The 16254-nt window shown below is 51.4% G+C and overlaps 1 protein-coding gene across 3 annotated transcripts in view; it reads right to left on the bottom strand.

Annotated features, from left to right (window-relative positions):
* CRHR1 (corticotropin releasing hormone receptor 1) overlaps window positions 1-16254 on the bottom strand; it is a 59454-nt gene that overhangs the window by 26898 nt on the left and 16302 nt on the right. For all 3 annotated transcript variants that reach the window (XM_027973948.3, XM_027973949.3, NM_001009727.1), the window contains 1 exon segment: window positions 7521-7608. In XM_027973948.3, the coding sequence (XP_027829749.1) occupies window positions 7521-7608 (88 nt within the window).

Here is a 16254-nt window from a genome sequence, read left to right as displayed (position 1 = left end):
AATAGCCCTCCTGGTCTCGAGGACCAGGTCTCAGCCAAGGCTCAGAGGCCTGACCCCGCCCACAGTTAGTCGGGGATATGCGAGTGGGAGGGGCCGAAGGAGAAGCCTTTTGCCCCTAGTCTGTGGTACAGATTAGGATTCCATAGCACCTAATATGGGCCTCACACCATCTGCCAACGTGGGTGCTCATTCTCCCCATTTTACAGATAAGAAAACTGACGCCCAGCAAATTGTTTATCCTTAGTCACACAGACACTAAGAGGCAGAAGTGGGTTTTCACGCCTGCCCAGGGCTCTTCCCACTGCACCACAGTGGTGCCCAGTCTGGGCAATTGGCCCTCACAGCATTTGGTTGGGCCCGTCTCTGTGCCCTGGGTTCCTCCGCTGTCTCCCTCCCTCCCTCCCTCATCCTGTGAAGCTCACAAAAGGCTGCACGGAGCTGGCATGGGGGGAACATGGCAACAGACGTGACCTTTACATTAACAGCCCAGAAAATCCTCCAGGGAATGAATGTCTGTGTGCGAGACGGGGAGAGAGGGAGATAGGCAGCGAGAATGAAGAAGAGAACCAAATGCAAGGGGCCAGGAGACGATGTCGCCCCTACTTCCGGAATAAAAGGCCCGCTAGCTGGCCTGGGGTCCAGGCAGGGGTCTGGGATGAGGGTTGGGTAGGCGGGGTCTGAGCGAAGGAGGAGCCAAGCAGGGGTGTGGCCAGAAGCACAGGGCCAATCAGGAGCGGCGACCAGCTCTGACTACAGGCTAGAAAGTTCAAAGCCCGGGTTGGCCCCTAGATTTTAGGGAGAGGAGGGAGACCGGAGAGGTATAGAGCGGAAAGAAGAAGGAAGGAAGAGGGCTGCAACCTCTGAAGGGGAAGGGTACGCAGGATTTGAGGGGCTGGGGGAAAAAAACCGCTGTCGAACACCGCTTCCCTTGTGGCTCAGCTGGTAAGGAATCTGCCCGCAATGCGGGAGACGTGGGTTCGATCCCTGGGTTTAGGAAGATCCCCTGGAGAAGGACAATGTGAAAGGCACTGATGAAATTCATGCCACCCATTCAATTCACTTCATCACTTTGAGAATAGCGGGTGGGGTGGGAGGGAAGCGCGGAAAAAGAAGGAGAAGGAGAGAGAGGACATAGGAGACAAGATACTGAGAATAAAACAGGGAGAAGCAGACAGAAAGCCAGGAGAACAAGGTACAGAGAACAATAATTTCAGAGGTGTCGGGGTGGGGAGGACCTGGATCTTCTAGTTGGGAAGGGGAGAAGGAAGGAAAGGAAGTCCTGGTGTCAGTCAGCATGGGGGCCGAAAGGACCTGGAGGTCAGGGCCGTTGGACTGTGATTACTGGAACAATATCCATCCCCTACAGGTCCCACTGGACTTTGCTGGTGGCTCAGACAGTTAAGAATCTGCTTGCAGTGCAGGAGACCCAGGTTCAATCCCTGGGTCAGGCCGCTATTCACTCCAGTACTCTTGCATGGAGAATTCCATGGACAGAGGAGCCTGGCAGGGTTACCGTCCATGGGGCCCCAAAGAGTCGGATACGACGGAGACTTCAGTAAGCACAGGTCCCACTGGTACAAATGCCCAATCTCTCCTGCACTCCTGGGGGATATTTTCCCACTTTAATATCATAGTTCTGGGGTGAGAAACAGTTTGGACCAGAGTAAACCAGTCTTGTAAATAGCCAAGCAGAATTAACAGTCAGCAGCATGAAGCCTGAGTTACTTTTAGGAGCCAACTCCTCCCCACTTCAACCCATCCCATGGAGGCCCTCCTGATCTATAACGTAATGGATGTGGAGGAATAAAGACTTTACTCTTTATTCACAAGTTTCTACTGACCGCCTAAGAAACACTGTAGGAGCTGGGGACACAGTGCCTGTTCTAGGCTTCGGGATACAGTAATGAATAAAATAAATGCCCTTCCGTCAGTCTGCAGGGTTGGAGGGTGGGATTGTGTGTGCATACAGACATAAAGTGGGGCTTCTCTGGTGGCTCAATGGTAAAGAATCCACCTGCCAATGCAGGAGACCTGGGTTCAATCCCTGGGTTCGATCCCTGGGTCGGGAAGATTCCCTGGAGAAGGAAATGGCTACCCACTCCAGTATTCTTGCCTGGGCAATGCCATGGACAGAGGAACCTGGCAGGCTGTAGTCCCTGGGGTCCCAAAGAGTCAGACATGACTTAGGGACTAAACAACAACAATAGACATAAACAGATAAAGACTGGCAGGAGGGGAGTTCCCTGGTGGCCTAGTGTTTGGAATCAATACTTTCACTGCTGTGTCCAGGGTTCAGTCCCTCCTCAGGCAACTGAGATCCCACAAGAGTTCCCACAAGCCAAGCAGTGGGAAAAAAAAGAGAGACTGAGAGCTATTTTAATTTGGTGCTAACATTTAAGCAGGGACCCAACAGAAATGAGAGAGGGAACTTTGTGCATATATGGGGAGTGGGGAGAGAGGGTTCTAGGAAGAGGGACCAGCAAGTCCAAAGGCCCTGAGGCAGGTGTGTGCTCAGTGTATCTGAGATGTTAACATTCCTGTCACGTGGTGGCTTACCTCCTCACTCATGGGGTACCTCAGTCCCTCAGAGTTTTTTCTGGGGACAGGGGAGTGGGGCCAGGTAGTGCATGAAACTGGTCCTACATCTTCCTCCTTCCCCACACATGCCCAGAGCAGACACGGGGGCGTGGGGGCCCGTGGTCAGCCTGCCCCAGATCCCTGCCAATGTGGGAAAGAGGAGAGAGGAACAGCATGAAACACTCCCACCTGCTTCTGAAAACTCCTGCTGAGTCAAAGTCCTAGGGGAACTGCTCTAATGAATAGATAAGAACCCTTTGAAGGCGGCCTATTTAAAGATTGTGTGCAACTGGGCACTGGGCTCTTCCCCTAGATGGATCATATAGTTCCCTTTCCATTGTGTTCAGGAGCCAAATGTGCTCGCAGACCTTTCCATGGTAGATAACTTCCGAGGAAGACTGGAACCTGGTTCCTGTCTCTAGTTATGTCGAGTCTCCCACTGGGGGCTTCTGAATAAGCCAGTTAGGTGGGCGCTTGGCAGGAGCCCTGCAGCTGGGAAGCCTAGCCCCCTGTTTGGTTTAAGCCCCGGAGAGAAGCTCAGCCAAGGCCACCCAGAGGGGTCAGCAGGTGGCCCAAGGGCAGCCTCTGAAACACACGTGCTTGCCCTTCCTGGGAAGCTTCTGCTAGGATGAATGGGCAAAGGCTCTGCCTGGGTCACCTGGCAGGGAGAAGCCGGGCCTAGAGTCTTTGGCCTCTGCTCAGCCATCTTGTCATTGGGCTGTGACCTCCTCGACTGGGCAGAATAGAAAGATGCCTTTGTATGGCGTGTGATTCCTCAGGACATGTGTGTGGGAGCCTCCTATCCTGTGGGCTCTTCATTTTTGCATTCCTGGCACCCAGCACAGTGTCAGGAACATAGCAGGGCCTAAGGAAGATTGGGGGCTGTGTGTAAACCCAGTATAGGTATGGGACACTGCAGGGGTGACTGTACCCCAGATGACTGACCAAGCAGGCCCTGGATACCATGCCTCTCTGGGTGACCACATACAGAGTGGTAAAAAAGTGCAGAATCAGGCCCATCTGATTCAAATCTTAGGGCTAGTGCTTAGTAACCATGTGTGCTTGGGCAAGTTACTTAACCTCTCTGAGCTGTAGGTTCCTATTCTGTAAAATGATGATAAAAATACTTGCTAACAATATTGTTCTGATGATTGAATGAGATTAAAGCACTTAGAATGGAGTCTGACATATAACAGCCACTGAGTATATCTTTGTTGTTGTTTTGTTTAGTTGCTAAGTTGTGTCCAACTCTTTGGGACCCCATGGACTATAGCCCACCACACTCCTCTGTCCATGGGATTTCCCAGGCAAGAATACTGGAGTGGGTTGCCATTTCCTTCTCTAGGGGATCTTCCTGACCCAGGGATCGAACCCAAGTCTCCTGCATTGGCAGGTGGACGCTTTACCACTAAGCTGCCAGGGAAGCCCAAGTAAATATTAGCTATCATTATTTATTATTATCACTCGTGGCCTTCAGACAGGGGATTACCCTGGGTCCTTGTCAGCAGTATGATTTCCACGTGTCTCTGATGTTCACTAGTCAATAATTCTACTACTTTCTGGCATCATCATATTCATACCATTATTTTATGTGTTTCCAAGTCTGTGGTCTGCCACATAATGGAGCCTTGACCCTGGGGACGCACTTTCCCTCTGCTCCTGGCCTGTGAGAGGCCCCCCAAAGGCCCCAGCTCAATGCCAGCCACCCCAGGCCAGACGCCCATCCATCTGTCTCAGTCCCTCCACCCCACCCTCACCATCTGTCTCTACCAGTGCCATCGGTCTGGGTATGTCTTAGCGCTGGAAGACAAATAGCCTGTTTTCAGAGGCTGCTGTGGAGGGTGATGGACTGCACGCCCTGAAGCCAGGCAGACTGCGCTGGGGGCAGGGACATGGGGTACAAATCATCAGGGAATGGATGACATTCATCACGGCCCACTGCCTCCGAGGACTGATGACTCCGTCATGGGCTCAGGAATGTCACTGTGCAGGAGCACAGCAGGCAAGTTAATGGAGACCGAGCTGCCCCCCACCCCCTCCCCCCGCCATCAGTGCACGGGGCCTGGAGCAGGGTGGGGCTCCATCTCAGGCCAGGCCTCTGAGTAGGTCTCCTCCCTCCCAGGCTTTCTCCTCTAGAGCTCCAGACCCTTGCTCTAGATCTTTCTCATTCCTCAGGGCCCCGCTTAGCCAACTTTGCAGCCAGATGTTCTGGGCTGTCAGTATCTCCCCAGGCTTCCTGCCCTTCCCATCTCACCCCTCCCCTGTTCTTCCACCAAACCCACCTGCTGTTCTTCGGTGAACTCTAGCTTCGACTCAGAGCGTTGGCTCTTCTCTGCCAGTCTCTGCTCAGAATCTCTCAGAGACTCGCTTTGAAACTTCCTCCTTCAGGAAGCCTTCCTAGATTCACACCACCCCCGATCTAACCTTCCTGCCGCCTCTACTGTAGTGAGCAGTTCATGGCTCGTGTCTGCCTCTCATTCCAGCTACAAGGTAAGCACTTCTAAAATCCTGCTCTTACCAACAATAATAAATAATACTCAGTAGTGGTATGGCACTCTACAGTTTATGAAATATTGCCATTAAGTGTACTGCATTTAATTGCAATGGATCCTTGAGGCAGGTATCAGCCATCCTACTCTTCAGTTACAGAGTGAGGCTCAAGGAACTCAAGGGCATGCCCATCCCTGAAGTCAGGGGCTACCAGCTGGGACTCCTAGGGCAGACAGAACAAGACTGAACACCACTATGAGCACGGGAACACAGTCAGTGCTCCAGGTCCCATTCATCCCCTCCCCGCTCCCCCTGCCAGTAGGGAGGGAACAGTAGGCCAGGGGGCAGCTGCTCGGCACTGTAGAGTCCTCTCCCCACGGGCCCAGAATCAGAAACTCCCTGCCTCCCTGTAGCACACGGCGGCCGTTTCTCCACCAGCATGCGTCTTGTGCTCCTCCTCACAGCACATGTGTTTATGGACTTGACCCCCAGACCAGACTGTCAGCCCCTCTTTGTTCTGCCAGGGAACATGGGTCCTGGCACACAGTAGGTGCTCAGTTAATGAGTTGGATTAAATCAAACAGAGAGACCTGCAAAGAAAAAGGAATTACCAAAGAAGAGTCCCTCAAAGACCCTTAGGTATCCCTCTCCATCTTCACTGGCCAACAGCATCGCCAGGATGCTAACCCCTAGTTAAAGGGGTCAGGATGAGGGTTCAGGGACCACACTCCAGATTAGAAAAGGCATGGCCCCAGAGCCCCCAAACCTAATTCTCCCATGTCAGTTTCCTCATGAGTATAAATTGTTGTTTAGTGTCTGACCCTTTGCAGCCTCATAGACTGCAGCATGCCAGTCTCCTCTGTCCTCCACTATCTCCCAGAGTCTGCTCAAACTCATGCCCATTGAGTCTGTGATGCTATCTAACCATCTCATTTTCTGCCGTCCCCTTCTCCTTTTGCCTTCAATTTTTCCCAGTGTCAGGGTCTTTTCCAGTGATTTGGCTCTTTGCATCAGGGGGCCAAAGTATTGCATCTTACACTCTTGTGAGGATGAAATAGCATTATTATACAAAAGCACTTTGTAAATGGTGAAATTATACAAGTATTAGTAATATTTACAGTCCTTTCTGTCAAGGAGGGGTAGAGCACGGTGCTAAGGGAGATTCGTGGAAGCCAGGCTTCCTGGGCTCAAGTCGGCCAGCACTTACTACTTCTGCTCCAGGCCTCAGTTTCCTTATGTGTAAAAGGGATAGACCCGCAACTGCCTCAGGAGGTCATTGTGAAAACTGGGTTAATACACAGATAGTCTCGACTTACGATGGTTCTACTTAATGAGTTTTTGACTTTGCGATGGCTTGAAAGCAATATGCATTCAGCACAAACCACACTTCTAATTTTGAAGTTTGACCTTTTCCCAGGCTAGTCATGTGGTACAATCCTCCCTCCTGATGCTGGGCAGTGGCAGCAGCCGCAGTCCCCAAACAGTCATGCGATTATGCGAAGAAACAACCGTCAAAGCGCTTAGAACCACTCTACCCACACAGCCATTCAGATTTTCACTTTAGTATGCCATAAATGACATACAATACTTTAATTAAAAAAAAAAGGCTTTGCATCAGATGGTTTTGCCCAACTGTAGCTAATATTAGTATTCTGAGCATGTCAAAGTAGACAAGTCTAAGCTATGCCTGCTGCTGCTGCTGCTGCTGCTAAGTCGCTTCAGTCGTGTCCGACTCTGTGCGACCCCATGGACGGCAGCCCACCAGGCTCCCCCGTCCTTGGCTAGGTTATGTGTATTCAGTGCATTTCCGGCTTATGATATTTTCCATTTACAGTGGGTTTACCTGGACGTTACCCCATCGTGAGTCAAGGAAGATCTGTTCTCAAACACCTCGGATGGTGCCCCGCACATAGCTGTTGATGTTTAGTCACTTGCCTGACTCTTCATGACCCCAGAGACTACATACTTCGCTGTCCCTCACCATCGCCTGGAGTTTGCTCAAACTCATGTCCATGAAATCAGTGATACCTCTAGCCATCCACGCATAGTTAGCACCCTACATATTCTGCTCCGGGCATTTTTAACAGCCCAACAGCAGACTCCCTTCCTCACTGATGCCTGAGTCACAGCCCAGCCTTCCACTCTGTTGATTTCTCACAGCAGCAAGGGCTGGGGTGTCTTCCTCTGTTTTACAGCCCAGAGCCAGGAGATAACACCTAGGCACACTTGCCCCAAGCCCCTCTGTCACCTAATCGCAGCTCTCTTTCCCACCACTCCTACTCAACACGGCACTCTGTGGACAAATGATGGATTGCTTGGAGCCCCAGAGAGGAAATCCCTCCGCTATCCCTGCCCTCTCGCCGGCCGTGTGTAGGTGCTGGAGCCCTGGGGGGAGATGGGTGGTGGGGCTCTGGGGAGCTGGAACCTTGCAGGAGGCAGATGGGCATACTCACCAGAGACGTTGCTGGCCAGGGACAAGCTCTCGCAATGCTGGTCCTGGAGGGAGGCGGAGATGGAGTTCAGCCCCAGGAGGAGAAGGGCCTGTGGGCACAGGAGGCGAGGGACTCGGTTAGACTGTGCCAGGAGCAGTCTGGACTGCAACTTCCTGCCGCTTCTATTCTCCTTCCTCCTCCGTACAGTCTTATCCAGACACACCTCCTTCTCCCACCAACCCAGCCTCCCTACCCTCCTGCCCCGCGTTCTTGCCTACAACGTCTGGGGCTGCCCTGCTCTTGGAGGAACCTGGAAAGAAGGCAGGAGACAGCAGGAGCCCAGGTTCCCAGGACAGAGGTAAACTCTCTCCCTGAGGGCAGGGAGGCTCTGCCTGAGAAAGCCACCTCCATTCTCATGGGATCATAAGGATGGCACAGCTGTGTCCCAACACACACCCACACACAGACATACAGACACACAGAGACACACACATCCTCCCACCCGCCCCCTGAACACCCCTCCCCTCCCCTAGGCTCACTCCCTCCCCAACTGCAGGAGCCCAGGGCCCGTGGTTTAATGAGCTGCCTCACCGGCCCTCATCCCTGTCCAACTAATTAGTGGTCACTGAAAATTGTGCCTGAACCATCTACCAAGTCCTTTTACATCCACAATGATACTTCATTCTCTGCGGGGCAAGTGTGGCTGTCCCTGATGAGGAAGCTGAGGCCCCAAGAGGTGAAGGGATAAATGTGTCTGGAAAGATGGCTGGCTTATTCCAGGGACAATCTTTGCCTCTTACATCCCTGGGAACTCTGTATCACTCTGATTCCAAAACTGCGGCCTACTTGGGGACAGCAGCATGGGCTCCATGGAGGGCTGTCCCCTCTTCAACTAACACCCCCACACAATCATTGTGTTCCCTCCCTTGAGGTCAACACCCTCCCTGTGGATTTAGAGTCAGGAGACCTGGCGTCCAGCCCCAGTTCCACTGTGTTGCCATGGGCAAGTTACTTGACCTCTCTGTGCCTCAGTTTCCTCACCTGTAAAGACTAGCATAATAGCCTCCGTATCTCCCCAGGCTTACAGGATGCAGGGTATGTAGGAGTCCTTTGTAAGCGGCACAGCTTGCTCCAAGAGGACAGGGATTTTGTTTTATTCATTGCATTCAAATTTGCTGAATACGTTAATGGGTTACATTGTGTTTCAGGTCTACAACAGACGCTCAATAGGTCACGTTGATTGATTTGAACTTGATGATTCTCATTTAGTCAAGGGTTGAAGGCTGGATGATTGTTTCCCTAGGGATTTGATTTGTGAAGGGCTAAGAAGCATGTGGGGGTTTAGGGTAGGGAAGGATGGAAATCAGACCCTCCCCCCAGTTGTCAGGACATGGGAGCCTGGTGACCTGCAGAGCTCTGTCTCCTTGACCTCATGGGAGACTCCTCTCCACATCACCACCCCTGCTCCCTGCTCTTTATTCCTGGGGTCTCCCCTCCCTGGGACTCTCTCTTACCTCCCTCCACCCTCCATGGGGTCTCAGCCCCAGCCCATTTGCAAACAGTTCTGCAAAATTCACTGCAGAACTATTAGGGGAAACAGTGACCAAAACCTTCTGCCCTGTCCAGGCAAGATAGGAACCACTTACATGAGTTATCTTACAACAGGAGGTCCTGAGAAGGAACTCGGAACTCATAAGCGACCACCAACCAGAAGAATTCAAGAAAATCAAAAGGAGAGAGAAGACAGACGCCAGTACATATGTCCTACCGGCCTCCCAGAATCATTCTTGCTGGAATCCATCATGGTTGAGCAATGTGTGTGCCACCAACAAGGACCCTGAGTCAGATGGATTGGCCCCAGACAACCTGGAAACTAACCCCATCACCATAAAATCTGGGACTGCGAGCCACGTGGCAGACCAGTTCTCCTGGGTTCCCTTACCCTGCTGGTCTCCTCCTGGGCACCCCTTCCCAGTAAAGTCTCAGTACATGTGTCTCCTTGGACATTCCCAAGTGTTAGAAAAGAACCCACTCTCGGGCCCTGGAAGAAGTCCCCCTTCCTGCAATAGGACTTCAGACAGAGACGCACAGATCTGAAGTAGCCTGAGCCATTTCAGAGGAAAACGGGATTGGGAGAGAGGTAGGGGCTTATCAGAGTCCCACGGTGAGCAAGCTTCAAATTTAGACCCAAGCCAGGGTGGTAGCCAACACCATTGGCAAGCATTTGCAGCCTTCACTGGCAGGGCTAGGACTAAGGTGAGAAGAAAGGCATTCCTTTCAGGTGCAAAATATAAGGGGTGGGGGCTGGGCACCAAAAATCTTAGCAGTCAGATACATAATATTTTAATGCAATATTTTTAAAAATTCTACATCAATGCCATACAGATGGCTAACAAACACATGAAAAGATGCTCAACATCACTCATTATCAGAGAAATGCAAATCAAAACCACAATGAGGTACCATCTCATGCCAGTCAGAATGGCTGCTCTCAAAAAGTCTACGAACAATAAATGCTGGAGAGGGTGTGGAGAAAAGGGAACCCTCTTACACTGTTGGTGGGAATGCAAACTAGTACAGCCACTATGGAGAACAGTGTGGAGATTCCTTAAAAAACTAGAAATAGAACTGTCTTATGACCCATCAATCCCACTGCTGGGAATACACACCGAGGAAACCAGAATTGAAAGAGACACGTGTACCCTGATGTTCATCACAGCACTGTTTATAATAGCCAGGACATGGAAGCAACCTAGATGTCCATCAGCAGACAAATGGATAAGAAAGCTGTGGTACACAAACACAATGGAATATTACTCAGCTATTTAAAAGAATGCATTTGAATCAGTTCTAATGAGGTGGATGAAACTGGAGCCTATTATAGAGTGAAGTAAGTCAGAAAGAAAAACACCAATACAGTATACTAACGCATATATATGGAATTTAGAAAGATGGTAACGATAATCCTCTATGCGAGACAGCAAAAGAGACACAGATGTACAGAACAGCCTTTTGGACTCTGTGGGAGAAGGCAAGGGTGGGATGATTTGAGAGAGCAGCATTGAAACACATATATTATCATATGTGAATCAGATCGTCAGTCCAGGTTTGATGCATGAGACAGGGTGCTCAGGGCTGGTGCACTGGGATGACCCTGAGGGATGGGATGGGGAGGGAGGCTGGAGGGGGTGTCAGGATGGCGAACACATGTACACCCATGGCTGATTCATGTCAATGTGTAGCAAAAATCACTACAATACTGTAAAATAATTAGCCTCCAATTAAAACAAATAATTAAAAAAATTCTACATCAATGCAAAAAATTCCATGATGAACAACATATAAAAAGCTTTTTTTTTTTTTTTTTTTAAGGCAGGCTGACTACCAGTGCTGGGTCCTATTGGAACCTGGGGTAAAAGAAAAATTAGTGATAAAATTAAAATATTATTTATCTTGATGGTGCGATTTTGGGCAGCTTTTTAAATCCCATGCTTGAGAAAAATGTCTCAGTTGCCTGACCCTAGTCCTGGCCTTGTTGCTCATGTATCTTCTCCCCAGACTGGCCCCTACCCATTAGCCCAGACTCTGCCCACCCCCAAATAGCACCTTCCCACTCCTGTCTGATGACAAAGGCAGATCCTGATCCCTTCTCTCCCACCCTACATTCCAAGACAGAACCGAATACTCCCCACTCCCGGTCAGGGCCTGCCCAACCCCCCAGCCTCTGGTAGGAAGTCCCCGGCTCCGCATTTACCCTGATGGTTCACCCACTTTGTTCCCTCAGGGCTGAGCCTGAGTCTGCGATGGGCTTTGTCGATTCCCTCAATGGCACACTCCCCCTGTCACATCATGAGGGTCTTTTTGATCTAACTGGGCCAAGCTCCAGGCTCCGAGCCCACCCCGGCCCTGTACCCCCATCCCATGCCCAGAGCTCGGCCTTGGCCGACAGGGCTGGGGTCAGCTAACTTGCTCCTGGGACCCAGGAGTGATTAGAACAAACCCGGTCATCTCTCTGGCCCCGTGGAACTTGCAACGCTTTATTAATCAGTAATTAAACTTCACAGTCCCCAGAGAGATGGCGAACTATCTTTACCCTCATTTTCCAAATGAAAAACGCAGAAGCAAGAGAGAGGTGGAGGCCACCAGGCCCGCCAGTGGCTCCTGCAGGCTGAGCGGAGAGCGGCGTCCATGCTGACAGACCTGCTGTCAGCCGGGCACAGTCAGCGGGCCCTGGCTGTGAGCTGTCCCCGGGGAGGCCGCTCTGCGGGGATGCCCAGAGACCTCTTCTAGAAGCGGACTAGGGGCCCCCAGCCCTGGCTTGTCACTCACCCCTGCCTCTGCCACCTCCCAACACGGACACGTGTGCACACACACACAGAATGGAAATGGGGCTCCCACAGCCAACTCAGCCACAGGCAAATTAAAGAAACCGGTAACACCCTGTATAAAAATATCAGCCCTGCTGCCTGGCATTCTACTGCTATCCTAAGCCAGAAGCTGCGCTTTGTGCTTTGGTCTTTCAGTTCCTCCTTGAAAGCATGCCATATTTCATTCACACTGAATTACTTATGGTTTCCCAGCACACGGGGTCCTGCTGGGGTCTGCCCACTCCTCACCCTGGCTCACCCCTTCCCCTGGTGAACTCTGCAGCCCTCAAACATCAGGTCCAGAGCCCCGCCTCTTAGCAGCATCTCCCTGATCCTCCAATGCCAAGCAACTCCGTGACCCATCCATGCACCCAGGTCCCCTCCATACACAGACTAGATAGACCCTGGCAATTGGAGAGCTCAGACTAGTCCCAAATGCATGGAATTGCCTCTGTAAAAGCACTTATGCACCGGGGTTCTAATTAGATGGCAAATTCACCAGCCAGAAGGTCTTAGCCTAGAATCTTAATGTCTTGGAGTTCAACAAGGAGTGGGCAAATCCAGATTCATCACGAAACCAAAGCAAACGCCAGGGCACGACACCTGTCCTCGGCTGGCTGCCTACAACCCCGATCCTCACCTCTCACGGATGCTCTGGTTCACAAAGTCGTTTTTTCCCAAAAGAGGGAAAGTGGATTATGCCAAGAAAAAGGCTTCTTGAAATTCCCCAAGCAGCTTCCCGTCTCAGGGAATCTTGGCTCTGGACAGAATCTGGATCTAAGCTGCCTCTGGCTCCGCGGTAGGGTCTGCCACGCTCCTAGCTTATTCCTGAATCATACTTTCATGAAAAGTGCAGAGTTTTCCTGCGTATTTCCTTCCACCATAATGCGGATCTCCTCTTCAACATTCACTAGTTTTCCAGCTCTGCCAACAGGAAATTATTACACTGTAGGGGCAGACAGGCCCCTGAAGTTTCAAGGATGTTGCTTGCTTTCTTCTAAAGCTGAGAGTTTTTTAATCTGCGGCCCACAAACACACGAGGCCGGGTGAGGGGCATGAAACCCTGTGATTAAATGCAGACTGTTACGTGCAGGGACCTCCTTGGTGGTCCAGTGGCTGGGACTCTGAGCTCTCAATGTAAGGGGTTCGGGTCCAACCTGTGGTTGGGAAACCAGGTCCCAAATGCCACATCTAAAAGGTAGTCCAGTGATTAAGACTCTGCTTCCACTGCAGGGAGGGGCTACAGGTTTGATCCCTGGTCAGGGAAGTTCTGCGTGCCATGGGGTGTGGCCAATAAAAAAGAACCCTCAGTCTGCAACTAAGACTCGGTACAGCCAAATAAATTTTTTTTTTTTTAAAGAATGTTGCATGAAAAGCCAGTGATTTTAGGGGGAGGGTAAAGAGTTTCTTCCACTGCTCAGTGAAGTCTCAGTTCAGTTCAGTTCAGTCGCTCAGTCATGTCCAACTCTGCAACCCCACGAATTGCAGCACGCCAGGCCTCCCTGTCCATCACCATCTCCCGGAGTTCACTCAAACTCACGTCCATCGAGTCGGTGATACCATCCAGCCATCTCATCCTCTGTCGTCCCCTTTTCCTCCTGCTCCCAATCCCTCCCAGCATCAGAGTCTTTTCCAATGAGTCAACTCTTCGCATGAGGTGGCCAAAGTACTGGAACTTCAGCTTTAGCATTATTCTTTCCAAAGAAATCCCAGGGCTGATCTCATTTAGAATGGACTGGTTGGATCTCCTTGCAGTCTAAGGGACTGTCAAGAGTCTTCTCCAACACCACAGTTCAAAAGCATCAATTCTTTGGCGCTCAGCTTTCTTCACAGTCCAAATCTCGCATCCATACATGACCACTGGAAAAACCATAGCCTTGACTAGACGGACCTTTGTTGGCAAAATAATGTCTCTGCTTTTCAATATGCTATCTAGCTGAAGTCTAGCACCCCAAAATATGGCCAGAGCCTGTGATGAGCGAGGTCACATCAGAGGCCTGGACCTCACCAAACTGGACACGTCATCCTCTCCCGAAGTTACCAATAGTGGCTTTGACCTAAGAACTGCCACTTTCTTGGGCACCCCTGTCATCAGCCCTGGCTGCTGGCTCCTCCTTTCAGAACCATTTTTGACAAACCAAGTTTTCAGGACTTTGTGAGGTGGGAGAGAAAACCAAAATGGGACTGAGGATCTCAAGCTGGCGGGCGCTAAGCTCACTCACGAGGTAATGCCTCACTTCCGTGCACCCGCCTGGCAGCCCCGAGGCCCCAAAATAAAACCCGCATCTCAGCTGCAAATCTCTCCATTTGCCAAAGAGCCAGACCTTGAATGTTAAATCTGGGAAGGCCAAGGGTGTGGTGTGGCTTAATCACAGCATCACATAAAATGACCCAGGCTCCCTAACACGGGAGGAGCACTGAGCTCTGGAGGGTGGACAGGGCAAGTCTCCTGCCCCCCCTTCTCCCCCCCCCCCCCCCGTCTCACAGGGGCTGTGGCTCAGCAGTAAAGCATCCATTGGCCGATGCAGGAGGCTCAGGAGACTCGGGTTCAATCCCTGGGTCAGAAAGATCCCCTGGAGGAGGAAATGGCAACCCACTCCGGTATTCTTGCCTGGAGAATCCCATGGACAGAGGAGCCTGGTGGGCTACAGTCCATGGGGTTGCAAAGATTTGCTACGACTGAGCAACGGAGCACGCACGCACACGCAAGCACAGTTGAACTGCTTTTAGTGCTGAGTGGAGGCTGGGGTTCAGTAAGCAGGCGTTCCGGGTCTGTCTTTCAAGTGGATGAAAGATGGAGGAAGACAGATCAGGGCAGGGCATGGGAAGAAGGGATGCAGAGGAGAGGGGAGGGCGAACGAGCCTGTGAAGAGGGCGGGTGGGCGGGCCGGAGTCTGACAGCTGCCCCCTCTAGGCTGCTCCAGCTGCTGCCCATGCCCCACCCCCTGGCCAGTGCAGAGTGTGGCTGGAATTGAAGCTGCCACCCCAATTCCCAGTGTGACTTTGGCATAAAGGTTAATCACACCCAGAAAATGCTTATTAGAGACCATAAATAACTATGCTGCTGAGGCTCAGTTTGGTCTTTAAGGGACAAAAGCACAATTTCCTTTGATGGGATGATCTGGTAATTAACCTTTCAGGGAGAGTCCTGAAGGGCCACTGGAGGCAACAGGGGCCACCTTCACTTCTCCAAAGTTCACGAGGAGCAAGGAGAAGGGGGTCAGCCTTCCCTCCCCTTCACAACCCCTGATGCTCAGCCTGGGAGAGCCCCAGAGGCCCCAGGAAAACCCCTCCTAGGGGCCAGGGACTGAGATGGCTGTCCAGCAGAATCACAGCTTTAGCATTTGAGAGTGGTCTTCCAGCAAGATTCTTGCCCCTTCTTCTGGGCTCTGAGCCCAGTCCTGCCACTGTCTGTGTGGGCAAATCACCTCGCCCCCTCTGGGCAATACCCTCTTTCTTACCTGCATTACAGAGATGTAGGCCACCTGACTGACGGGGAGACTAATGAGAAAGATGCTTTCTGGAATTTAAAGACTCCTACAAGTGCCCATAAAGGTTTCCCAGGTGCAGCAGTGATAAAGAATTCACCTGTCAATGCAGGAGGCACTAGAGATGTGGCTTCAATCCCTAGATCAGGAAGATTCCCTAAAGAAGGGAATGGTAACCCACTCCAGTATTCTTGCCTGGGAAATACCATGGACAGAGGAGCCTGGAGGGCTACAGTCCGTGGGGTTGCAAAGAATTGGACACCACTGAGTGACTGAGCACACACACACACACACAAAGTGCCCATGGAGTCACGATCATGACTGGGTCACTCTGGGCCCTAGAATCTTTCTTGGTTACGGAGAGGGTTGGACTAGAACAAGCTGTCCTGGTGTTCCTTCCAGGCCCTGGGGGAGGGGCTGCAGTAGGACCAGTGTTCTCTCCTCCACTCCGTCAGACTGTTCTGCCTTCTCTGTAAGCTTTCCCTTTTTCAAAGGAAAAAGGGGATTTTCAGCTTAAAAGGAAAGTTGTTTTGATTTTTGTCTCCTGTTTTTTTTTTTTTTTAAACCATCCAACTAAGTGATCTCACCAAGCTCCCTGTTGAACTGGGATTCTACATTCAAGCAGTCCAGGATTCCTTGATTTGAAGAAAAGGAAATGAATTCAAAAGAGGCGGGGAACATAGACACACACACACGGGTATACACACACAAAGGAGAATGGCAAGGCAAGGTGTGCATGAGTGCAGGGGTACCATGGGATTACAAGAGGGGTCAGCACAAGGCGACGGTGTGGGCAGGCTTCCTGGGGGAGGCGAACTGGAGGATGGCAGAGCGGCCACAGACTGTGAGAAGGAGAGAGAGGGCTTTCCAGGCAGGGGCGGGAGGTGGGGGGAGGTCCTG

The sequence above is a fragment of the Ovis aries genome, chromosome 11 (genome assembly GCF_016772045.2).
Source record: "Ovis aries strain OAR_USU_Benz2616 breed Rambouillet chromosome 11, ARS-UI_Ramb_v3.0, whole genome shotgun sequence".
Lineage (NCBI taxonomy): Eukaryota > Metazoa > Chordata > Mammalia > Artiodactyla > Bovidae > Ovis > Ovis aries.
Note: the sequence above shows the minus strand (reverse complement) of the source record. Positions and strands in the feature narration are given on the sequence as shown.